This window comes from Phyllobates terribilis, unplaced genomic scaffold (assembly GCF_046119375.1).
Source record: "Phyllobates terribilis strain yellow unplaced genomic scaffold, ASM4611937v1 Scaffold_1__5_contigs__length_1240528914, whole genome shotgun sequence".
NCBI classification, from domain to species: Eukaryota; Metazoa; Chordata; class Amphibia; order Anura; family Dendrobatidae; genus Phyllobates; species Phyllobates terribilis.
In genome coordinates, this window is record NW_027362761.1 from 608,620,934 (window position 1) to 608,646,990 (window position 26,057).

At 53.9% G+C, this 26,057-nt stretch overlaps 2 protein-coding genes across 4 annotated transcripts; one reads left to right on the forward strand and one right to left on the reverse strand.

The window, feature by feature from the left end:
- Positions 1 to 260: 260 nt before the first annotated feature.
- Positions 261 to 16,458, reverse strand: GALT (galactose-1-phosphate uridylyltransferase). 3 transcript variants are annotated; one of them, XM_073683190.1, is made up of 11 exons: positions 16,354 to 16,458; positions 12,954 to 13,123; positions 12,211 to 12,286; positions 10,748 to 10,796; positions 10,316 to 10,445; positions 5,073 to 5,129; positions 2,888 to 3,010; positions 2,690 to 2,822; positions 1,197 to 1,280; positions 656 to 810; positions 261 to 467 (listed from the first exon to the last, which is right to left on the reverse strand). In XM_073683190.1, the coding sequence occupies exons 1-11, from the start codon at positions 16,406 to 16,408 to the stop codon at positions 387 to 389; spliced, it is 1,113 nt and encodes a 370-aa protein (XP_073539291.1). In that variant the 5' UTR covers positions 16,409 to 16,458; the 3' UTR covers positions 261 to 386. The 3 variants fall into 3 exon arrangements, with proteins under 3 accessions (XP_073539291.1, XP_073539298.1, XP_073539308.1); XM_073683197.1 differs by lacking the exon at positions 656 to 810; XM_073683207.1 differs by lacking the exon at positions 261 to 467 and having other exon boundaries at positions 658 to 810; positions 1,193 to 1,280.
- A 2,105-nt stretch (positions 16,459 to 18,563) lies between these two features.
- LOC141169664 (uncharacterized) lies at positions 18,564 to 22,994 on the forward strand. The gene is made up of 2 exons (XM_073655118.1): positions 18,564 to 19,467; positions 22,917 to 22,994. The coding sequence occupies exons 1-2, from the start codon at positions 18,658 to 18,660 to the stop codon at positions 22,950 to 22,952; spliced, it is 846 nt and encodes a 281-aa protein (XP_073511219.1). The 5' UTR covers positions 18,564 to 18,657; the 3' UTR covers positions 22,953 to 22,994.
- Positions 22,995 to 26,057: the final 3,063 nt, after the last annotated feature.

The window sequence follows — 26,057 nt, forward strand, 5'->3', positions numbered from 1 at the left end:
GCAGAGACATCACCGCTCTCCAGATATCAGTTATATTATACAGCAGAGACATCACCGCTCTCCAGATATCAGTTATATTATACAGCAGAGACATCACCGCTCTCCAGATATCAGTTATATTATACAGCAGTGACATCACCGCTCTCCAGATATCAGTTATATTATACAGCAGTGACATCACCGCTCTCCAGATATCAGTTATATTATACAGCAGTGACATCACCGCTCTCCAGATATCAGGTATAATAAGACATCACTAGTGACATTTCATCAGTTTCTTGTATATTTGGGGGTCACAGATTGTTGGTCAGGGGGACACAGACGTGTTGCTGTCGCCTATTACAGGGTCAGTGTCCTCCGGGCTCCAGGGTCGCCCCGCTCACAGTTCAGTGCTCTGCTCCTCCACCAGGGGGTGCTTTCCTCAGCTTATAATGTTCTTCTGAGAGATTCCTCAGCTGCTCGGCCGCCTGAAGGGGAAAGAAAAGACAATACGAGGAAAGTCCAGAACGGCCCAACGCACCGCGAGAGCAGCATAGCACCTGAGGTACGGCGCGCGTTGGGATACCCTGCTCCATGCACCCCCCGGGATATGGGCACTGATTCTCTGATACCCACAGGATGTCATGCCGTCCCGCAGATTAGATTGTCAGCTCACCTGCTCTGCTGTCAGGTCCCGCTGCGCCTGAGCCAACATCTCGTACCCCACCATGAACTTCCGCACCGAGGCGGAGCGCAGCAGCGGGGGGTAATAGTGAGCATGGAGCTGCCAGTGACTGCAGTCCTCACCGAGGTGATGTCCGGTCGGGGCCCCTGGAGGAGAGGAGCAGTGACGTCAGCGCAGGAGAGTACACGGGGGGGGATTATATACCCGGACCGAGCAATGTCGCCCTGACGGATGTGACCTGGACCAGGGGCATAAAACTGCCAGATATAACCAGAGCCCCACTGACAGGATCAGATACCAATAAGCCCAATAATCAGACCACAGTGCCGCTGTACAGGGCCACCAGGAGGAGGCGGCAGAGGAGCTAAAAGACCCCCAAACACCTCGCTCTCTACATGTACAGGGGCTGTACACCGTGCAGGAGAGGTCACCTCCACTGCTGGGAGCAGGACGCTGCAGGATGCACATCTCTAATATTCTCCTTCTGCAGCTCGGCCGGGTTGGCGTTTGCCTCTGCTGCGCTCTTACCCACCGTGCCAGCCCATGGAGTACGGGAACGAAATCTCAAACAGGTTGTCGTACTTGCAGAGGAGTCGCTTCATGATGGAAGCCAAACCTGGGAACAGAAGACGACAGTACGAGAAGAGGGAATTACATACAGAGAGGTCGGCCCGCGACCTGCTGAGATGGGAGGTGAGAGGAGCAGGAGCCCAGCCATGATATGGGGCAACACAAAGTGGGGGCAACTGGGAGGCAGATATCGAAGATAAGGACTAGGGAGAACCCCAAGAAGAGAGAGCGGGGAACCCTGAGAAGAGAGGAGACCCCGAGAAGAGAGAGGGGGGAGAGCGGGGACAACGAGGGGAGAGGGGGGAGAGCGGAGACCCCGAAAAGAGAGAGGGGGGAGAGCGGAGACCCCAAGAAGAGAGAGGGGGGAGAGCGGAGACCCTGAGAAGAGAGGGGGGAGAGCGGAGACAACGAGGGGAGAGCGGAGACCCCGAGAAGAGAGGGGGGAGAGCGGAGACCCCGAGAAGAGAGAGGGGGGAGAGCGGGGACAACGAGGGGAGAGCGGAGACCCCGAGAAGAGAGGGGGGAGAGCGGAGACGCCAAGAAGAGAGGGGGGAGAGCGGAGACAACGAGGGGAGAGCGGAGACCCCGAGAAGAGAGGGGGGAGAGCGGAGACCCCGAGAAGAGAGGGGGGAGCAGCGGGGACAACGAGGGGAGAGGGGGGAGAGCGGAGACCCCGAGAAGAGAGAGGGGGGAGAGCGGGTCCCTGAGAAGAGAGAGGGGGGAGAGCGGAGACCCCGAGAAGAGAGAGGGGGGAGAGCGGGGACAACGAGGGGAGAGCGGAGACCCCAAGAAGAGAGGGGGGAGAGCGGGGACAACGAGGGGAGAGCGGAGACCCCGAGAAGAGAGGGGGGAGAGCGGAGACCCCGAGAAGAGAGAGGGGGGAGAGCGGGGACAACGAGGGGAGAGCGGAGACCCCGAGAAGAGAGAGGGGGGAGAGCGGAGACCCCGAGAAGAGAGAGGGGGGAGAGCGGAGACCCCGAGAAGAGAGAGGGGGGAGAGCGGAGACCCTGAGAAGAGAGAGGGGAGAGCGGGGACAACGAGGGGAGAGCGGAGACCCCGAGAAGAGAGGGGGGAGAGCGGAGACCCCGAGAAGAGAGAGCGGGGACAACGAGGGGAGAGCGGAGACCTCGAGAAGAGAGGGGGGAGCAGCGGGGACAACGAGAGGAGAGGAGGGAGAGCGGAGACCCCAAGAAGAGAGAGGGGAGCAGGGACCCCAAGAAGAGAGGGGGGGTGGGAGCGGGAACAAAGCCAGAGAGAGGAAAGGCGGAAAGCGGCACACCAGACTGGAGATTGCAGGGACCCTGGAAAAGAGAAGAGAGGGGCCCCGGGCCACAGAGAGGAGGATAGGAGAGAGGGATCCCAGAGAGGAGAGAGCAGGGACACACACAGGAGAGGGGCAGTGAGGGGCCCCAGATATACCCAGGAAGCACATCGGTGTGTATTGCAGTTACGTACTGTCCCTCTCCGCATCGCTCAGGTCCTGCAGTCGGGTCACATGACGGCGCGGTAGAAGAAGGGTCTGGAAGGGCCACACTGCCCAGTACGGGACCAGCACCAACCAGTGCTCATTCCTCAACACCAGCCGCTCCTAGAGACATGGCGGGGTGTTAGCGTTTGAGCTGCCCCTTCGCCCCCCGCACATTGTGCACGCACCTGCCGCTCCTCCTCCAGTCTCCCGTACTCCAGTAACATGGGGGCGCCGTGTGTCCGCAGATATTCCCGCTGTGTCCGGTCCTCTGTCTGAGCCTCGTTAGGAAGGAAATTACTCGCCCAGATCTTGGTGGAAAAAATAATAATCCATATATTTACATCACATCAGCCGGTGACTAATCAATGACGATCCCGTCTGTGAAACATCATGATGATGGCGGCTCTCTAACCGGAACATGAACTTCACATCCAGCTCCATTCATGGACACTGGAGGGTTAAAAACCACCATAGTCTCCACCGAGGTCAAAAATGTAATAAAAATACAACAAAGATCAAAGTCCTGTAAAAGCAACGGAGCCGGGGTGGCGGGGCGACTGTGCCCGTGACCCGAGGGCGAGCTGGGGCCGCTGCGCCCGTGGACCCGAGGGTGAGCCGGGGCCGCTGCGCCCGTGACCTGAGGGTGAGTCGGGGTGGCGGGACCGCTGCGCCCGTGACCTGAGGGTGAGCCGGGGCCGCTGCGCCCGTGGACTCGAGGGTGAGCCGGGGCCGCTGCGCCCGTGGACTCGAGGGTGAGCCGGGGTGGCGGGACCGCTGCGCCCGTGACCTGAGGGTGAGCCGGGGCCGCTGCGCCCGTGGACTCGAGGGTGAGCCGGGGTGGCGGGACCGCTGCGCCCGTGACCGGAGGGTGAGCCGGGGCCGCTGCGCCCGTGGACCCGAGGGTGAGCCGGGGCCGCTGCGCCCGTGGACCCGAGGGTGAGCCGGGGCCGCTGCGCCCGTGGACCCGAGGGTGAGCCGGGGCCGCTGCGCCCGTGGACCCGAGGGTGAGCCGGGGCCGCTGCGCCCGTGGACCCGAGGGTGAGCCGGGGCCGCTGCGCCCGTGGACCCGAGGGTGAGCCGGGGCCGCTGCGCCCGTGGACCCGAGGGTGAGCCGGGGCCGCTGCGCCCGTGGACCCGAGGGTGAGCCGGGGCCGCTGCGCCCGTGGACCCGAGGGTGAGCCGGGGCCGCTGCGCCCGTGGACCCGAGGGTGAGCCGGGGCCGCTGCGCCCGTGGACCCGAGGGTGAGCCGGGGCCGCTGCGCCCGTGGACCCGAGGGTGAGCCGGGGCCGCTGCGCCCGTGACCCGAGGTTGAGCCGGGGTGGCGGGACCGCTGCGCCCGTGACCTGAGGGTGAGCCGGGGCCGCTGCGCCCGTGGACCCGAGGCCGCTGCGCCAGTGGACCCGAGGGTGAGGCGGGGTGGCGGGGCGACTGCGCCCATGACCCGAGGGCAAGCCGGGGCCGCTGCGCCCCTGACCCGAGGGCGAGCCGGGGCCGCTGCGCCCCTGACCCGAGGGCGAGCCGGGGCCGCTGCGCCCCTGACCCGAGGGCGAGCCGGGGCCGCTGCGCCCCTGACCCGAGGGCGAGCCGGGGCCGCTGCGCCCCTGACCCGAGGGCGAGCCGGGGCCGCTGCGCCCCTGACCCGAGGGCGAGCCGGGGCCGCTGCGCCCCTGACCCGAGGGCGAGCCGGGGCCGCTGCGCCCCTGACCCGAGGGCGAGCCGGGGCCGCTGCGCCCCTGACCCGAGGGCGAGCCGGGGCCGCTGCGCCCCTGACCCGAGGGCGAGCCGGGGCCGCTGCGCCCCTGATCCGAGGGCGAGCCGGGGCCGCTGCGCCCCTGACCCGAGGGCGAGCCGGGGCCGCTGCGCCCCTGACCCGAGGGCGAGCCGGGGCCGCTGCGCCCCTGACCCGAGGGCGAGCCGGGGCCGCTGCGCCCCTGACCCGAGGGCGAGCCGGGGCCGCTGCGCCCCTGACCCGAGGGCGAGCCGGGGCCGCTGCGCCCCTGACCCGAGGGCGAGCCGGGGCCGCTGCGCCCCTGACCCGAGGGCGAGCCGGGGCCGCTGCGCCCCTGACCCGAGGGCGAGCCGGGGCCGCTACGCCCCTGACCCGAGGGCGAGCCGGGGCCGCTACGCCCCTGACCCGAGGGCGAGCCGGGGCCGCTGCGCCCCTGACCCGAGGGCGAGCCGGGGCCGCTGCGCCCCTGACCCGAGGGCGAGCCGGGGCCGCTGCGCCCCTGACCCGAGGGCGAGCCGGGGCGGCGGGACCGCTGCGCCCGTTGAGGGGCCAATGAAGGAAAATCGGTCACTTTCTACCTCTCACATTATACGGGGCACTCTGTGCCGCAGAGGCTAGGTGGCAGTACATAATAAGTTACCTGGCAGTGCGGGTGCGGGTTGGAGCATCCCATCATGGCGCCTTTATTCTCAAAAATCTGGAAATAAGAGGAGAATGATCAGGAGGCGGCACAGGACCAGCGCTGGCAATCAGCTGCGTCCTCCAGACTGACACAATGTGACAAACTGAGCACAGGAGAGCTGCGGGCTGCTGATGGGTTCAGCTCACTGAGGACGGCTCAGTCTGCTCTCTCCTCTGCACACATCACATCTCTGGCCCTGATGTCTGCCTCTCTGGTGTACGGGGCTGAGCTGCAGTACCAGACACAACCTAAACTAAGAGGGGCGCTGTTTTGAGGGGGAGGGGAGTTGCAGATCATTATTTTTAATGCAACTGTAGCAAAAAACTTTAGCAGCGAGATGGATTCAGTATTCTGCAGATAAACTCTACATTAAACCAGAAGCTTCTATTCACTGACAGCGGAAATCTTACAAACGATGAGGAGTCGGCGCAAAAACGAATTTCCTGTTATATAAAGAAATTCAGCTAAACTACATTCTGCTCCACCTGTGCGGAGATAAATCCAGCTAAACCACATTCTGCTCCACCTGTGCGGAGATAAATCCAGCTAAACCACATTCTGCTCCACCTGTGCGGAGATAAATCCAGCTAAACCACATTCTGCTCCACCTGTGCGGAGATAAATCCAGCTAAACCACATTCTGCTCCACCTGTGCGGGAATAAACCCAGCTAAACCACATTCTGCTCCACCTGTGCGGGAATAAACCCAGCTAAACCACATTCTGCTCCACCTGTGCGGGGATAAATCCAGCTAAACCACATTCTGATCCACCTGTGCGGGGATAAATCCAGCTAAACCACATTCTGCTCCACCTGTGCGGGGATAAATCCAGCTAAACCACATTCTGCTCCACCTGTGCGGGGATAAATCCAGCTAAACCACATTCTGCTCCACCTGTGGGGGATAAATCCAGCTAAACCACATTCTGCTCCACCTGTGCGGGGATAAATCCAGCTAAACCACATTCTGATCCACCTGTGAGGGATAAATCCAGCTAAACCACATTCTGATCCACCTGTGAGGGATAAATCCAGCTAAACCACATTCTGATCCACCTGTGCGGGGATAAACCCAGCTAAACCACATTCTGATCCACCTGTGCGGAGATAAATCCAGCTAAACCACATTCTGCTCCACCTATGCGGGAATAAACCCAGCTAAACCACATTCTGATCCACCTGTGCGGGGATAAATCCAGCTAAACCACATTCTGATCCACCTGTGTGGGGATAAACCCAGCTAAACCACATTCTGCTCCACCTGTGCGGGGATAAATCCAGCTAAACCACATTCTGATCCACCTGTGTGGGGATAAATCCAGCTAAACCACATTCTGCTCCACCTGTGCGGAGATAAATCCAGCTAAACCACATTCTGCTCCACCTATGCGGGAATAAACCCAGCTAAACCACATTCTGATCCACCTGTGCGGGGATAAATCCAGCTAAACCACATTCTGCTCCACCTATGCGGGAATAAACCCAGCTAAACCACATTCTGCTCCACCTGTGCGGGGATAAATCCAGCTAAACCACATTCTGATCCACCTGTGTGGGGATAAATCCAGCTAAACCACATTCTGCTCCACCTGTGCGGAGATAAATCCAGCTAAACCACATTCTGCTCCACCTGTGCGGGGATAAAGCCAGCTAAACCACATTCTGCTCCACCTGTGCGGGGATAAATCCAGCTAAACCACATTCTGCTCCACCTGTGCGGGAATAAACCCAGCTAAACCACATTCTGCTCCACCTGTGCGGGGATAAACCCAGCTAAACCACATTCTGCTCCACCTGTGCGGGGATAAACCCAGCTAAACCACATTCTGCTCCACCTGTGCGGGAATAAACCCAGCTAAACCACATTCTGATCCACCTGTGCGGGGATAAATCCAGCTAAACCACATTCTGCTCCACCTGTGCGGGGATAAATCCAGCTAAACCACATTCTGCTCCACCTATGCGGGAATAAACCCAGCTAAACCACATTCTGCTCCACCTGTGAGGGATAAATCCAGCTAAACCACATTCTGCTCCACCTGTGAGGGATAAATCCAGCTAAACCACATTCTGCTCCACCTGTGAGGGATAAATCCAGCTAAACCACATTCTGCTCCACCTGTGCGGGGATAAACCCAGCTAAACCACATTCTGCTCCACCTGTGCGGGAATAAACCCAGCTAAACCACATTCTGCTCCACCTGTGCGGGGATAAATCCAGCTAAACCACATTCTGCTCCACCTGTGAGGGATAAATCCAGCTAAACCACATTCTGCTCCACCTGTGCGGGGATAAATCCAGCTAAACCACATTCTGCTCTACCTGTGCGGAGATAAATCCAGCTAAACCACATTCTGCTCCACCTGTGCGGAGATAAATCCAGCTAAACCACATTCTGCTCCACCTGTGCGAAGATAAATCCAGCTAAACCACATTCTGCTCCACCTGTGCGGGGATAAACCCAACTAAACCACATTCTGATCCACCTGTGCGGGGATAAATCCAGCTAAACCACATTCTGCTCCACCTGTGCGGAGATAAATCCAGCTAAACCACATTCTGATCCACCTGTGAGGGATAAATCCAGCTAAACCACATTCTGCTCCACCTGTGTGGGGATAAATCCAGCTAAACCACATTCTGATCCACCTGTGAGGGATAAATCCAGCTAAACCACATTCTGCTCCACCTGTGCGGGGATAAACCCAGCTAAACCACATTCTGCTCCACCTGTGCGGGGATAAATCCAGCTAAACCACATTCTGCTCCACCTGTGCGGGAATAAACCCAGCTAAACCACATTCTGCTCCACCTGTGAGGGATAAATCCAGCTAAACCACATTCTGCTCCACCTGTGCGGGGATAAATCCAGCTAAACCACATTCTGATCCACCTGTGTGGGGATAAATCCAGCTAAACCACATTCTGCTCCACCTGTGCGGAGATAACTCCAGCTAAACCACATTCTGCTCCACCTATGCGGGAATAAACCCAGCTAAACCACATTCTGCTCCACCTGTGTGGGGATAAATCCAGCTAAACCACATTCTGCTCCACCTGTGTGGGGATAAATCCAGCTAAACCACATTCTGCTCCACCTGTGAGGGATAAATCCAGCTAAACCACATTCTGCTCCACCTGTGCGGGGATAAATCCAGCTAAACCACATTCTGATCCACCTGTGTGGGGATAAATCCAGCTAAACCACATTCTGCTCCACCTGTGCGGAGATAACTCCAGCTAAACCACATTCTGCTCCACCTATGCGGGAATAAACCCAGCTAAACCACATTCTGCTCCACCTGTGCGGGGATAAATCCAGCTAAACCACATTCTGCTCCACCTATGCGGGAATAAACCCAGCTAAACCACATTCTGCTCCACCTATGCGGGAATAAACCCAGCTAAACCACATTCTGATCCACCTATGCGGGAATAAACCCAGCTAAACCACATTCTGCTCCACCTGTGCGGGAATAAACCCAACTAAACCACATTCTGCTCCACCTGTGCGGGGATAAATCCAGCTAAACCACATTCTGATCCACCTGTGCGGGGATAAATCCAGCTAAACCACATTCTGATCCACCTGTGCGGGGATAAATCCAGCTAAACCACATTCTGCTCCACCTGTGCGGGGATAAATCCAGCTAAACTACATTCTGCTCCACCTGTGCGGGGATAAACCCAGCTAAACCACATTCTGATCCACCTGTGCGGGGATAAATCCAGCTAAACCACATTCTGCTCCACCTGTGCGGGGATAAATCCAGCTAAACCACATTCTGCTCCACCTGTGCGGGGATAAATCCAGCTAAACCACATTCTGCTCCACCTATGCGGGGATAAACCCAGCTAAACCACATTCTGATCCACCTGTGCGGGGATAAATCCAGCTAAACCACATTCTGCTCCACCTGTGCGGGGATAAATCCAGCTAAACCACATTCTGCTCCACCTGTGCGGGGATAAACCCAGCTAAACCACATTCTGATCCACCTATGCGGGAATAAACCCAGCTAAACCACATTCTGCTCCACCTGTGCGGGGATAAACCCAGCTAAACCACATTCTGCTCCACCTATGCGGGAATAAACCCAGCTAAACCACATTCTGCTCCACCTGTGCGGGGATAAACCCAGCTAAACCACATTCTGCTCCACCTGTGCGGGAATAAACCCAGCTAAACCACATTCTGATCCACCTATGCGGGAATAAACCCAGCTAAACCACATTCTGCTCCACCTGTGCGGGGATAAATCCAGCTAAACCACATTCTGCTCCACCTGTGCGGGGATAAATCCAGCTAAACCACATTCTGCTCCACCTGTGCGGGGATAAACCCAGCTAAACCACATTCTGCTCCACCTGTGCGGGAATAAACCCAACTAAACCACATTCTGCTCCACCTGTGCGGGGATAAATCCAGCTAAACCACATTCTGATCCACCTGTGCGGGGATAAATCCAGCTAAACCACATTCTGCTCCACCTGTGCGGGGATAAATCCAGCTAAACCACATTCTGATCCACCTGTGCGGGGATAAATCCAGCTAAACCACATTCTGCTCCACCTGTGCGGGGATAAATCCAGCTAAACCACATTCTGCTCCACCTGTGCGGGGATAAATCCAGCTAAACCACATTCTGCTCCACCTGTGCGGGAATAAACCCAGCTAAACCACATTCTGCTCCACCTGTGCGGGGATAAATCCAGCTAAACCACATTCTGCTCCACCTGTGCGGGGATAAATCCAGCTAAACCACATTCTGCTCCACCTGTGCGGGGATAAATCCAGCTAAACCACATTCTGCTCCACCTGTGCGGGGATAAATCCAGCTAAACCACATTCTGCTCCACCTGTGCGGGGATAAATCCAGCTAAACCACATTCTGCTCCACCTGTACGGGGATAAATCGTTATCGGAGGGGCAGGAGCTCTTGTTTTCTGCAGGATACATTGGATTATTTGAGGGTTTGTGTCCGGCACGGGGGGGTGGGAGTCGTTCCTATAAATTTTTTTTGCAATGCTGAGCAATCTTTGGCAGCTTTTTCTTTTATTTAAAGGAGACCACGGAGGCCTTAGATATGGCGGTCACAGCTCTGCCCCCCACGTAAGCGTCTCTTGTGAGGTCACGTGTCAACCTCAATATTCCCATAGGATTACATCCGCAGTTCACAACAATGAAGACCATCCTCACCTGAACCCAAGGGTAAGTGGATCCCAAGTCAGTGTTTATCTCCGCCCACTTGTCAATTACGTCTCGGACCTCATTTGAGGACATCAGTGGAAGGGTGATATCTGACCAGGGATGGAAGCACATGACCTGGCTGAGGAGACGCAAGAGAAGACATCCATAAACTCAGTGCAACCGAGGGGCGTCAAGAACTCAAAGGTGGGTTGGGTGTCAGGGAGGCAGAAGAACGGGTCGGGGAGGACGGCGGACAGGGGGGGTCGGGATGTACAACGGACAGGGGGGTCAGAGAGGACGGCGGACTGGAGTGGGGGATCGGAGAGGACGGGTGGGGGGGGCAGCGGACAGGGAACCGTCTTGTGTCTCACAGATGTCAAATGCCCCCACAGCATGTATACCCCCACCCCAACCTATAATACAGCAACAGGACATAAATACCAAACTCCACGTGCAGATCTCGCCTGGAGCAGAGGGTGTTCACTGGGACCTACAGGACAGAACAGATGGAGACTGGAATAGCGCCTAAAATATATCTAGATGCCTGCACTCAGCCATGACCCGGCCACCTTCTCTACTATTCTCTGCCATGACCCAGCCAACAAAACCTCTACTCTGCACCATAATTCCAACACCTTCTCCTTTATACTCCTCCGTGACCCGGCTGCCGCCACTTCTACACTACCCCAGGACTTGGAAGAACCCTTTTCAGCACTCCGCGAGGACCCCATTGCCTCATCTGCACACAACCATGATCCTGCCATCGCCTCCTCCTGCAGTGTCCACCAAGCCCCAAGCGCCTCCTCCTGCAGTGTCCACCAAGCCCCAAGCGCCTCCTCCTGCAGTGTCCACCAAGCCCCAAGCGCCTCCTCCTGCAGTGTCCACCAAGCCCCAAGCGCCTCCTCCTGCAGTGTCCACCAAGCCCCAAGCGCCTCCTCCTGCAGTGTCCACCAAGCCCCAAGCGCCACCTCCTGCAGTGTCCACCAAGACCCAAGCGCCTCCTCCTGCAGTGTCCACCAAGACCCAAGCGCCTCCTCCTGCAGTGTCCACCAAGACCCAAGCGTCTCCTCCTGCAGTGTCCACCAAGACCCAAGCGCCTCCTCCTGCAGTGTCCACCAAGACCCAAGCGCCTCCTCCTGCAGTGTCCACCAAGACCCAAGCGCCTCCTCCTGCAGTGTCCACCAAGACCCAAGCGCCTCCTCCTGCAGTGTCCACCAAGACCCAAGCGCCTCCTCCTGCAGTGTCCACCAAGACCCAAGCGCCTCCTCCTGCAGTGTCCACCAAGACCCAAGCGCCTCCTCCTGCAGTGTCCACCAAGACCCAAGCGCCTCCTCCTGCAGTGTCCACCAAGACCCAAGCGCCTCCTCCTGCAGTGTCCACCAAGACCCAAGCGCCTCCTCCTGCAGTGTCCACCAAGACCCAAGCGCCTCCTCCTGCAGTGTCCACCAAGACCCAAGCGCCTCCTCCTGCAGTGTCCACCAAGACCCAAGCGCCTCTTCCTATACTCTTCACCAAAACTTGGCCACCTCCTTCTCTACACTCCCCTAGAACCCATCATCTTACTTCTGAGGATAGGTCATCAGTATCAGATTGGTGGGGGTATGACACCCAGCATACCCATCGATCAGCAGTTATTAGCTGCAGAACAGCGCAGCTCTGTACAAGGGTTAATGGCCACTTCCAGCCCGGGACGGCACCACCGCCGTGCAGCTCCAGCTCCGAACATTGTTTATATCCACCGCCTATGGGGCAGGTAACAGCTGATCAGAAAAGGTGCCGGAATCAGACTCACACCGGCCTCCTATTGATGAGGAATCCTGTAGCTCGGTCATCAGTATGTTACTCCCGGACAATCCCCCAACACTTACTATACAGAAGCTGCCACTAGGCTCCGTGGTCCTCACCTGGATCGGGGGCGTCAGGCTGCAAAGCCGGGAAGTTGTTCTCAAAGATATAAGTTCCCGTGTAGTCAGGATTTACCTTCAGGACAAAGAATGATGGAGAACAATAAAAGTGAGGATGATGAGAGTCGGAGTCACAGGCTACAAATCAGACAGCGCAAGAGACCAAACAATGTGTGACAAGTGCCGTCATATAGCAGAGCTTCCAGGTGATGGCTCTCACGGGCCGCACATGATGGGGGCTTCCAGGTGATGGCTCTCACGGGCCGCACATGATGGGGGCTTCCAGGTGATGGCTCTCACGGGCCGCACATGATGGGGGCTTCCAGGTGATGGCTCTCACGTGCCGGGGCCGCACATGATGGGGGCTTCCAGGTGATGGCTCTCACGGGCCGCATATGATGGGGGCTTCCAGGTGATGGCTCTCACGGGCCGCACATGATGGGGGCTTCCAGGTGATGGCTCTCACGGGCCGCACATGATGGGGGCTTCCAGGTGATGGCTCTCACGGGCCGCACATGATGGGGGCTTCCAGGTGATGGCTCTCACGGGCCGCACATGATGGGGGCTTCCAGGTGATGGGTCTCACGGGCCGGGGCCGCACATGACCGGGGGCTCACACATGATGGGGACTCACGTGCTGGGGCCTCGCTTTCCATCACCTGTAGACAGGACGGTAATCCCGGAGGCGATGGTTTAGGATGGTGCAGCCGTCACTAGGTATCCCCGCGCAGCCCCCACATTACCTGCCCCCCGGCTCTCCGGGCCCCAGGACACAGCGGATTCTCGGGGTCGTGTCTGGCAATGTCTTCCTGAGGAGGCTTCTCCAGCTGACCCTGCCACGGGCGGCCCATACGGTGCGGGGAGACAAGAACCCAATCATCATGAAGGGGGTTATACCGGATGTGCTGGTGCTCTGCAAGACACGGACACAGTGTCTACTATGTATCCGGCAGTCCTATGTAACATCACAACATCTAGTATGCACCCAGCAGTCCAATGTAACACCACAGTATCTACTTTACGTCCAGCATTCCTATGTAACATCACAACAGCTACTATGTAACACCACATCATATACTATACATCCAGCAGTCCTATGTAACACCACATCATATACTATACATCCAGCAGTCCTATGTAACACCACATCATATTCGATACATCCAGCAGTCCTATGTAACACCACATCATATACTATACATCCAGCAGTCCTATGTAACACCACATCATATACTATACATCCAGCAGTCCTATGTAACACCACATCATATTCGATACATCCAGCAGTCCTATGTAACACCACAACATATACTATACATCCAGCAGTCCTATGTAACACATTTACTATGTATCCAGCAGCGATATCTAAAATCACATCATCTGCTATGTCTCCTGCAGTCCTATGTGACAGCACAGCATCAACGGTATATCCAGCAGTCCTATGTAAAACCACATCATCGACTGTGTATTTAACAGTGCTATGTGACACCACATCATGTACTATGTATACAGTAGTCCTATGTAACACGACAACAACTACTGTATATCTAGCAGTCCTATGTAACACCACAACACCTACTCATCATCCAGCAGTCCTAGGTAACATCACAGCATCTAATATGTACTCAGCAGTCCTGAGTAACACCACAGCTTCTACTATATATCTAGCAGTCCTATGTAATACCAAAACATCCACTATGTATCCAGCCGTCCTATGTAACACCACAACATCTACCAAGAATCAAGCAGTCCTATGTAAAAAGAGCATGTATAATGTATCAAGCAGTCATATGCAACATCATTGCATCTACTATGAAGACTTATGTAACACCACAGATAACAGTGATAACTCTGAGTACAGATAATGTAGTAGATGTCACCTGCAGTCCTATGTAACACCACAGATAACACAGTGATAACTCTCTGAGTACAGATAATGTAGTAGATGTCACCCGCAGTCCTATGTAACACCACAGATAACACAGTGATATCTCTCTGAGTACAGATAATGTAGTAGATGTCACCTGCAGTCCTATGTAACTTCACAGATAACACAGTGATATCTCTCTGAGTACAGATAATGTAGTAGATGTCACCTGCAGTCCTATGTAACTTCACAGATAACACAGTGATAACTCTCTGAGTACAGATAATGTAGTAGATGTCACCTGCAGTCCTATGTAACACCACAGATAACACAGTGATAACTCTTGAGTACAGATAATGTAGTAGATGTCACCCGCAGTCCTATGTAACACCACAGATAACACAGTGATAACTCTCTGAGTACAGATAATGTAGTAGATGTCACCCGCAGTCCTATGTAACACCACAGATAACACAGTGATAACTCTCTGAGTACAGATAATGTAGTAGATGTCACCTGCAGTCCTATGTAACACCACAGATAACACAGTGATAACTCTCTGAGTACAGATAATGTAGATGTCACCTGCAGTCCTATGTAACACCACAGATAACACAGTGATAACTCTCTGAGTACAGATAATGTAGTAGATGTCACCTGCAGTCCTATGTAACACCACAGATAACAGTGATAACTCTCTGAGTACAGATAATGTAGTAGATGTCACCTGCAGTCCTATGTAACACCACAGATAACACAGTGATAACTCTCTGAGTACAGATAATGTAGTAGATGTCACCCGCAGTCCTATGTAACACCACAGATAACACAGTGATATCTCTCTGAGTACAGATAATGTAGTAGATGTCACCTGCAGTCCTATGTAACTTCACAGATAACACAGTGATAACTCTCTGAGTACAGATAATGTAGTAGATGTCACCCGCAGTCCTATGTAACACCACAGATAACACAGTGATAACTCTCTGAGTACAGATAATGTAGATGTCACCTGCAGTCCTATGTAACACCACAGATAACACAGTGATATCTCTCTGAGTACAGATAATGTAGTAGATGTCACCCGCAGTCCTATGTAACACCACAGATAACACAGTGATAACTCTCTGAGTACAGATAATGTAGTAGATGTCACCCGCAGTCCTATGTAACACCACAGATAACACAGTGATAACTCTCTGAGTACAGATAATGTAGTAGATGTCACCTGCAGTCCTATGTAACACCACAGATAACACAGTGATAACTCTCTGAGTACAGATAATGTAGTAGATGTCACCTGCAGTCCTATGTAACACCACAGATAACACAGTGATAGCTCTCTGAGTACAGATAATGTAGTAGATGTCACCCGTAGTCCTATGTAACACCACAGATAACACAGTGATAACTCTCTGAGTACAGATAATGTAGTAGATGTCACCCGCAATCCTATGTAACACCACAGATAACACAGTGATAATTCTCTGAATACAGATAATGTAGTAGATGTCACCTGCAGTCCTATGTAACACCACAGATAACACAGTGATAACTCTTGAGTACAGATAATGTAGTAGATGTCACCTGCAGTCCTATGTAACACCACAGATAACACAGTGATAACTCTCTGAGTACAGATAATGTAGTAGATGTCACCTGCAGTCCTATGTAACACCACAGATAACACAGTGATAACTCTCTGAGTACAGATAATGTAGTAGATGTCACCTGCAGTCCTATGTAACACCACAGATAACACAGTGATAACTCTCTGAGTACAGATAATGTAGTAGATGTCACCTGCAGTCCTATGTAACACCACAGATAACACAGTGATAACTCTCTGAGTAGATAATGTAGTAGATGTCATCTGCAGTCCTATGTAACACCACAGATAACACAGTGATAACTCTGAGTACAGATAATGTAGTAGATGTCACCTGCAGTCCTATGTAACACCACAGATAACACAGTGATAACTCTCTGAGTACAAGATAATGTAGTAGATGTCACCTGCAGTCCTATGTAACACCACAGATAACATACAGGTAATTAATTACCTATTTAACATAACAATCAATTTAGAAAAAAATACATTTTAAACACAAACATCCATTAACCCAGAATCTGACTGTTTGGAATCTCCTCTGATCCGACCTCCTGTAGTAACAACAGGTAACAATCAGGACGAGGTGTCTGTAAGGAGGGAGGTAGAAGTACAAGAGGAAACACCAAATGCTGAAGCCCCCCAAATACCACAGAATGGTTCATACTGCTGGGCAGGAAGACAGAGAGGCGCTCCATCACCGCACACCAGGAGAAGGTCATGTGATGCTGATCATGTGATCAGCTAATCACATGACTGCTAGGAAGTCACAGTCTGAGGGTTACACCCACTATACAGGACAGGAGGAGTGGTACTGTACAGTGTATATATACAGGACAGGAGGAGTGGTGCTGTGCAGTGTATATATACAGGACAGGAGGAGTGGTACTGTGCAGTGTATATATACAGGACAGGAGGAGTGGTACTGTGCAGTGTATATATACAGGACAGGAGGAGTGGTACTGTGCAGTGTATATATACAGGACAGGAGGAGTAGTACTGTGCAGTGTATATATACAGGACAGGAGGAGTGGTACTGTGCAGTGTATATATACAGGAGGAGTGGTACTGTGCAGTGTATATATACAGGAGGAGTGGTACTGTGCAGTGTATATATACAGGACAGGAGGAGTGGTACTGTGCAGTGTATATATACAGGACAGGAGGAGTGGTACTGTGCAGTGTATATATACAGGACAGGAGGAGTGGTACTATGCAGTGTATATATACAGGAGGAGTGGTACTGTGCAGTGTATATATACAGGAGGAGTGGTACTATGCAGTGTATATATACAGGACAGGAGGAGTGGTACTGTGCAGTGTATATACAGGACAGGAGGAGTGGTACTGTGCAGTGTATATATACAGGAGGAGTGGTACTGTGCAGTGTATATATACAGGACAGGAGGAGTGGTACTGTGCAGTGTATATATACAGGACAGGAGGAGTGGTACTGTGCAGTGTATATATACAGGACAGGAGGAGTGGTACTGTGCAGTGTATATATACAGGACAGGAGGAGTGGTACTATGCAGTGTATATATACAGGACAGGAGGAGTGGTACTGTGCAGTGTATATACAGGACAGGAGGAGTGGTACTGTGCAGTGTATATATACAGGACAGGAGGAGTGGTACTGTGCAGTATATACAGGACAGGAGGAGTGGTACTGTGCAGTGTATATATACAGGACAGGAGGAGTGGTACTGTGCAGTGTATATATACAGGACAGGAGGAGTGGTACTGTGCAGTGTATATACAGGACAGGAGGAGTGGTACTGTGCAGTGTATATATACAGGAGGAGTGGTACTGTGCAGTGTATATATACAGGACAGGAGGAGTGGTACTGTGCAGTGTATATATACAGGACAGGAGGAGTGGTACTGTGCAGTGTATATACAGGACAGGAGGAGTGGTACTGTGCAGTGTATTTATACAGGAGGAGTGATACTGTGCAGTGTATATATACAGGACAGGAGGAGCGGTACTGTGCAGTGTATATATACAGGACAGGAGGAGTGGTACTGTGCAGTGTATATATACAGGACAGGAGGAGTGGTACTGTGCAGTGTATATATACAGGACAGGAGGAGCGGTACTGTGCAGTGTATATATACAGGACAGGAGGAGCGGTACTGTGCAGTGTATATATACAGGACAGGAGGAGTGGTACTGTGCAGTGTATATATACAGGACAGGAGGAGTGGTACTGTGCAGTGCATATATACAGGACAGGAGGAGTGGTACTGTGCAGTGTATATATACAGGACAGGAGGAGTGGTACTGTGCAGTGTATATATACAGGACAGGAGGAGTGGTACTGTGCAGTGCATATATACAGGACAGGAGGAGTGGTACTGTGCAGTGTATATATACAGGACAGGAGGAGTGGTACTGTGCAGTGTATATATACAGGAGGAGTGGCACTGTGCAGTGTATATATACAGGACAGGAGGAGTGGTACTGTGCAGTATATACAGGACAGGAGGAGTGGTACTGTGCAGTGTATATATACAGGACAGGAGGAGTGGTACTGTGCAGTGTATATATACAGGACAGGAGGAGTGGTACTGAGCTGTGTATATATATACTGGACAGGAGGAGTGGTACTGTGCAGTGTATATATACAGGACAGGGGGAGTGGTACTGTGCAGTGTATATATACAGGACAGGAGGAGTGGTACTGTGCAGTGTATATATACAGGACAGGAGGAGTGGTACTGTGCAGTGTATATATACAGGACAGGAGGAGTGGTACTGTGCAGTGTATATATACAGGACAGGAGGAGTGGTACTGTGCAGTGTATATATACAGGACAGGAGGAGTGGCACTGTGCAGTGTATACACACAGGACAGGAGGAGTGGTGCTGAGAGTAGCACCTGCCTCCTGAGCTCAAGCACTTCCAGGAGGAGGGTCGTCGTCTGCCTCTCTTCTCCCCAGGGAGAGGCAGGCCTACTGGGAGGCCGGCATGGCTTCCCAGCCTCCTATCCTCCGGTCTATGCCGGCGGGGGAGAAGGAGCCTCAACAACCGGCCCAGGAGGGAGTGAGGAGATCGGGAAGGGTGAGGAAGAGCACATCCACCTGCTCCAACCCCGAGACTGTTCACCGCCAGCCCAGAGAGGGAGACAGGGGCACCCAAGGCCCCAGGAACAAGAGCCCAGCAAGATCCTGGGGGAAGATGAGCTCCAGCGAGTCCACAAGTTCCTTCTCCTCCCGAGTGGTCGCCACGTTGCGAGAGTACGAGGACGCCGGCAAAGCACTAACCCAGCTGAAAGAGGAGCTGAGGGAGGCCCGGATCCTGAACACCCGGGCGTCCAACAAGGAAAGACCCACGACCTCCCAGAGGTTTAAAGCCCTCAGAGACGAGGTGGTCAGGTTAGTGCTCCTCCGGGAGGGGATTGAGAAAAGCGCAGGTCCCTTCCTGGAGAGGTTTAAGAACCAGCGGCGGTTCTCAGAAATGAAGGGGTTAAACACCTCAGGAGAACCGCCAGCCGGCGTCCTTAGTGAAGAGGAGGAGGAGGATGAAGAGGTGACTGGAGTCTCAGTTGCTGGAGCCAGTGAGGGGCAGAGCCGGAGCTTAAGTGGTCTCCCTGCAGGGCAGAGGACTCCGACAGCAGAGGTTGGAGTGTCGGGGGAGGAAGAGGAAGGAGGACTGCTGAGGGAGATCCGACTGCTGGAGTCTCCAGTGGACCTGACACTGTTTTCCTTCGGTGAGGACAAACCAATGGAGGAGACCAAGAGGAGGAAGAGGAAGACCGGAGGAGCCGCACAGGAGGTGGTGAGTTACAAGTATGTACCACTGTCTGATGTTGCGCCTCCCACCTTCTGTTTAAACCCCACCAAACCTAAAGGCACGGGCTCTGCAGTGGGCTCGAGGCAGAGGCAAGGTGGGGAGAGGAGAAGGACGTCCGGCGATGCTGTCATCTGTGCGGGGAACAGTGCAGGGGGCGAGGCTGTGGAGGTACTCACAGCGCCGGACATAGGAAGTTCTGTGGAGTTTCCCTCCCTGCCCTCTGCGGCTAAGCCGGTTATCACCGGGGCCGGGGAGGCCGGGAGTGATGTGAAAAAAACATCCGCCAAGAATACTGGGCGCACTGCTGCGACAGGGGGGCAGGGTGCCCCAGCGCCCAAAAAGGACACTAAGACCCCAAAGTCTCTGGGTGCAGGGCAGGCAGCGGTGCCCAACAAACAGTCTGCCCAGCACAAGGACCAAAATGCTCCAGTAGGGGGGCGGGGCGCTCCAGGAGACAACCTGCAGAAAGCCAGCAGCAACCAAAGGGAAACGGGTGTGGTGCTGCAGGGAAAGGAGTCTCTGGAAGTGCTCCCCTCCGCCGGCCCAGCAGGTGTGAGTGCAGAGACACCAGACACAAGGGAGGAAGGAATGGAGGTGACTGTGGAAGGTGCAGAGAACAGCAGAGGTAATGGGGTGACAAGTAAAGGGAATGGAAGTAGTGGTGCAGTGAATGATGGGAGTAATGGTGGAGCAGATGGTGAGAGTAGTAGGAATGGTGGAAGTAGTGGTGCAGTGAATGATGATGCAGCAAATGGTGGGGGTGGTGGTGCAGTGAATGATGATGCAGCAAATGGTGGGGGTAGTGGTGGAATGAATGCTGGGAGTAGTGGGAATGGTGGGAGTAGTGGTGTAGCAAATGTTGGAGGTAGTGGTGTAATGAATGGTGGGAGTAGTGATGCAGCAAATGGTGGGAGAAGTAGTGGAGTGAATGATGGGAGTAATGGTCCTGCGAATGGTGTGAGTAGTACTGGAGTGAATGGTGGGAGCAGCACTGGTGTTGGTGGGGGGGAAGTAGGGGCTGGTCCCGCTGCCCCCCCAGCATTGGCTGGGGCTTCAGCCCAAAGCTATTCAGGAGCTGTCAGTGCTGGAGGTAGTAGTGCGCCCTCGTCTGGTGGCCCTGGGGATGGTGACTTGCAACAGCAGCTCCTGGACGCCCTGAGGAGAGGGGAGAGCTCCATTACTGTAGAGGGGAGGGAGGTTGATCTGTCTTTCTGGATAGAGAGACATGGTCTTTCAGCCTTCCGAGATAGAGGGGCAGAGACTGTCTGGTCTCTGCCGACAACGGGGCAGAGGAGTAACCGTAGGAACGTGGTCCGTCTCCAGTGGGTAAGCAAGGATGCCTGTCCTGATAGGTCGAAGGTGGTTGAGCTCCTGCTGGGGATGGGCTTTGCGGCATATGACATCTTTGCCTTGATCCATCCCTACGGGACCTCCTACTTCGATGTCAGCTTCGTGAGACCGGAGGGCCTTGAGCTTTTCTGGTCTCGCCATGAGCTGGCTCGGAGTCGCCCCGAATGGCATGGTCTCTTTCCCCTGGCAATAATCCGCCAAGATTCAGTCAGGAAAGTGACCGTTTTGACTAGTAACGAGTCGCTTTCCTGTATGGACATTACTACCTGGGTGAATCTGGATGACGATGGTATCTGGTCAGGGGCCTGGACCTTCATGGTGAGATTGAAGGTTTCGGGAAACACTGTTACCCATATCCCCTCCTCAACCTTTTTGGGGAGGGATAGGATCTTGATTTTCTACCGGGGGCAGCCTAAGGTCTGTCACAGGTGCGGTAGCCCCACACACTTCAGTGCGCAGTGTACCACCCAGAAATGCGCACTGTGTGGGGACCTCGGTCATCTTGCTGCAGCCTGTCGCAGGATTAGGTGTAACTTGTGTGGTGACCTCGGTCACCCGTTCAGTCGCTGTCCACGTTCCTTCGCCAATGCGGTCCTGAAAGCGGCGAGTGCGGGACAGGCGAAAGCCGGGACTAATCTTGCCGGTGAAGGGACCAGTAGAGGCGGGGAAGGCAGGGATCCGGTGAGGAGCAAGCTGCCGCCATCCACCATCAGGCGGCAGGAGCAGCGCCGTGGGGACAGGGAGTAATGTCCCTAAACTCTGACCCAGGTACTTCACTTGCAGCTGAGGATCCTAAAGACAGCGAATTGAGCGAGGAAGTCAAGAGACTTGAAAGGGAAGAGCGAGAGGACGCCACGTCTTCCCAGGAACCCTCTTCTGGTGACAGTCTAGATGAGGGAGAGGGGGAGTGGTCACAGAAAAAGAAAAAGGGTAACAGGAAAACGGCCAGAGGTAGGAGGGGGACCAGGTCTCGAGCTGCCTCTTTGGAGTGCGACCCCTCTGACTCTCTGGCCGTGATCCAAGCGCCATTAGAGGGTTCAGCCGCCCCCCCTCTGGTGGATCTCTACAACCGGTTCGGGGCTCTCCAGGACCTCCCTCTGGAGGGGGGAAGTGGGGACCCGGGGCCGGAGGTTGCGGACAAGGTGGTTGGGGCTCAGGAGATGGCTGGGTCTTCCTCTCGGGGGGCAATTACAAAGCCCTCTGGGGGGACGACTAACCCAGGACCACCAGACGAGGGCAAGAATGTATGTAAGGAGAGAATGGACGAGTCTGTTTGTCTTAAGCTCACTAAAAACCCGTCATTGTCGGAGGAAGAGGTTGGGACTGTCAGTGGTGGGAAGAAAAAGGCTATCTAATTCAATCAATCATGATGGCGGCACCCACCCCGTTGACGCTGGCAACTATTAATGTTTGCAGCATAAAGTCAGATGCGGCAAGGTACACGGCCTTTCATTTTCTTGGCCAACTTGACGCCGACATTTTGTTTTTGCAGGAGATCAGGTTGACCGATATATCAACCTTGCATAAAGCAAGGCGAGAGTGGAGGCATGGGCCCTCCTACTGGTCTCTTGCGGCCGAGCCGTATAGCGGGGTGGCGGTCCTTTTTAAGACCGCAGCGGTTGAATGCAGACGAGTGATCGAATTAGAAATGGGGAGATGCTTGATCCTAGATGTCTCCATGGGGGGACAAGAGCTTCGGCTCATTAACATCTATGGTTCCCAGTCCAAGTGGGACCGCAAATGTCTCTTCCTGAAGATCAAACCTTTTTTATTTTCGAGTCGGCAGGTGGTCTTCGGAGGGGATTTCAACAATGTCACGAGATCCTGTGATAGAGGAGGTTCCGGAGACCGGCTGGCTTATGACTGCGTCGCGTTAAACAGGATAGTGAGTGAGGCTCGCCTGGTGGATGTCCACATCCGGCACAACCCGGGCAACACGGGATTCACCTTTTTTAGATGTAGTCAGTGCAGGTCTAGGCTAGACAGGTTTTATTTGAAGGAGGAGGCCGTCTCTTCACCGTTGTCTGTTGTGGAGGTGGAGTTCTCCGATCACTGTTTGATTATGTTTTCTCTGAACGTTACAGAGACTCCTCGGATGGGAAGAGGCTATTGGAAGCTGAATTCGTCACTCCTTGAGGAAGAAGCTGTAAGACGGTCTTTTGAGGAATTCTTTCAGAGCCAGGTACCATTGCTGGGCCTAAGTAACACTAAGTCAGGGTGGTGGGAGATGTTCAAACATCGGGTGGCGAGATTCTTCCGGCAGCTCTCGAACCTCAGAAGCCTGAACAGGGATCGCCTGTATCAGAGCCTGAGGAGGAAACTCGAGCATCTTGTCTCGACTAGAGGTAGCCGCGAGGAGATCTCCAGAGTGAAGTTCTTGCTGAAGAGGTGTCAGTACGATAGGCACGCATCTTTGGTTTTCGAGAGGGACTACGGGAAGTACTGCTCGCCCGACCCTTACAGAAACTGTAAGATGTCAGTGAATAGTAAGATAGTGACGGGGCTGGTGGACAGTACGGGGTCCCTGAGAAGGTCCAGATCAGGGATCTTGGAGGTCATCAGTTCCTACTACTCGCACCTCTTGGGAAGGAGGGAGCTTGATCGTGACGGGATGTCGGCTTTCCTGGCTGAATCCGTTCCTGAGCCAGGGGCTGACCTCTCGCTGGGCGATTTGGCAGAAGCGATCAAAGAAGAGGAAGTGAGACTGGCGATCGATGGGCTTAGGCCCAAAAAGTCGCCAGGTCCGGATGGCTTAACATCCGAGTTCTTTAGGACCTTTAGGGACTCTTTGGTCCCCCTCTTGACTCAGGTGTTTAACGAGTGTCTCTCCTCGGGCACTCTGCCGAGATCATTAAGGAGGTCAGCTTTGATCATTTTGTCAAAGGGTAAGGATCCGTCACGCATTGAGAACTGGCGTCCCATAGCACTTCTCAATGTGGACAGGAAGATTTTGGCTAAGATACTTTTCAACAGGCTGGTGAAGTTTGCACCCCGGCTCCTTTCGGAGGTTCAGCACTGTTGCATTCCTGGCCGTAGCACTTTTAGTGCTGTTCTAGGTGTCCGAGAGGCCGTGGAGCAAGGCAGGGCGGGCCTCTGGAAGGGGTTCTTGCTGACCCTGGATCAGGCAAAAGCCTTTGATCGAGTTAACCACGAGTACCTCTGGTCCACTCTTTTGAGGTATGGTCTGCCTGGAGGTTTTGTGGACTGGCTTAAGACCTTGTATGCAGGGGCTGAGACTTTCCCTCTGGTGAATGGGTGGATTGGACGACCTTTCGGGGTAGGATCCGGTGTCCATCAGGGCTGTCCTCTTAGCCCTTTGCTTTACGCGTTTGCAATCGATCCCTTCCTCAGAAGGATCGATTGTGGACCGTTGGCGGGGGTGCGGATGGGCGGGGCGGCGCCGGAGGCTATCCTGATGGTGGTGGCCTACGCGGACGATGTCACCGTCTTTGTTTCTTCGCAAGGGGAGGCAGCGGCGGTGATGTCAGAAGTGGAGCGCTACTCGGAGGCATCCGGGTCCAAGGTCAACCAGGATAAGTGTGAGAGTCTCTGGCTGGGAGGCGGAGATCCCGGGTTTGATCTTCCGGACACCCTCCCCGAACCCCAAGAACATGCCAAAGTCCTGGGCATCGAATTCGGCCAGGGTGATTACCCCACGAAAAACTGGGAAGGCAGAATCAAAGGTGTCACCCAAAGAGTGGACCAATGGAGGGGTTGGTCTTTGACCTTGAGGGAAAGGGTTGGCCTCTGCAAAGCTTTCCTGCTCCCCTTGCTAATCTACCTGGGCAGCGTCTGTGTCTTGCCAGAGTCTCTCTGGACACGGGTCTACAGTCTGTTCTTCCAGATGTTATGGGGGAACAGACTGAACCTAGTCAAGCGGGAGGTCACTTACCGCACGAGGAGACTAGGGAGTCTGAATATGGTGAACCCCGTGGTGTTCCTAGTGAACACCTTCTTGAAAGTGAACGTGGCAAACCTCTGGAAAGAGAGGGCTCCTCCGTGGGTATTCTCCTGCAAGGGATGGTTTCAGCCTTTCTTCCAGGAATGGGAGACAGGGGGAAGATTGAAGGATCTTCGCACACCACACGGGCATCTCCCGGCTTATGTTACCCCGGTTCTGAAAATGATCCGCCGGTGGGGTCTGGGAATGTGGGAGGTGAGGTCCCTCCCGAGGAAACTCCTCGATATGAGGGTCTTGCTTTCTCATTTTCAGAGTCCATTGGCCCTCAAAGACTGCCCAAGTCGGGATCTGGAGGTTGGGTTGAGTTTGTTAAATTCTAGCAGGATCCCCGAGAAGTACTGGGACTTGACTTGGCGCTGCTTCCATGGTAAGCTGTATGTGAGGGACAATTTGAAGTTCAGGAGCTCCGAGGACAGGAATTGCCCCCGTGAGGCTTGTGCTAACGTGCTGGAAAGCATGGAGCACTTCCTGCTTCATTGTCCCTTTAATACAGAGGTGTACAACAGGGTGGGGGCTTCCATTGGTTGGCCGCGGCTGGCTACTCTGTCCTACGCCGGGTGGGCCTATGGAGCGTTCGGAGACCTTGGGAGAAGGGACCGAGACACTTTATTCATAGTCAGCGCAGTGGTGAGGTATTTCACGTGGAACGCACGAGTTTTAGTCTCGACGCAGAGTAAAATCCTCCATGTAGATGAAGTCTGTAGGAACATCCTAGGTGACCTGGTGAAGGTACGTTCTCTGGAGTATGAAAGACTGGGTGCCCGGAGGGCGGCCCGTCTCTGGAGGGGCTTTTCCTTCAGGGTGCCTTAGTCCGGTAGTACTCCTATATCCTGGTGGTGGGCTGATGTCTTTCCACCCTAGATTTTTGTTTTGTATTTCTGTCTCCTGAATAGAAGGTTTGCCGGCATCGAACTTGAGCCTTGGATGGTGAGTGTGTAGGTTGTGTTCTGTATATATTGTATATAATGTATAATAGGGGTTTTTAGTTAGGTTGGGTGGGGGATTTGGGGGAGTTCTTCATCAGCGGTGATAAGAGGACTGATCTGGCCTGGTCCAGGCCCCGCCTGGGGAAAAACTTTGGGGCCTGATCCTAGCTTGGAGTAATCCTGAACTTTGTGGCCAGAGCTAGATCAGGGGTGGTGGGATAGTTAGTGTAGGTCTGTGTTTTATGTATATATATTAAAAATTACAAAAAAAATATAAAATATAAAAAAAAAAAAAAAAAAAGGTTTAAAATTGTTCATGTCACTATTGTATATCTTGT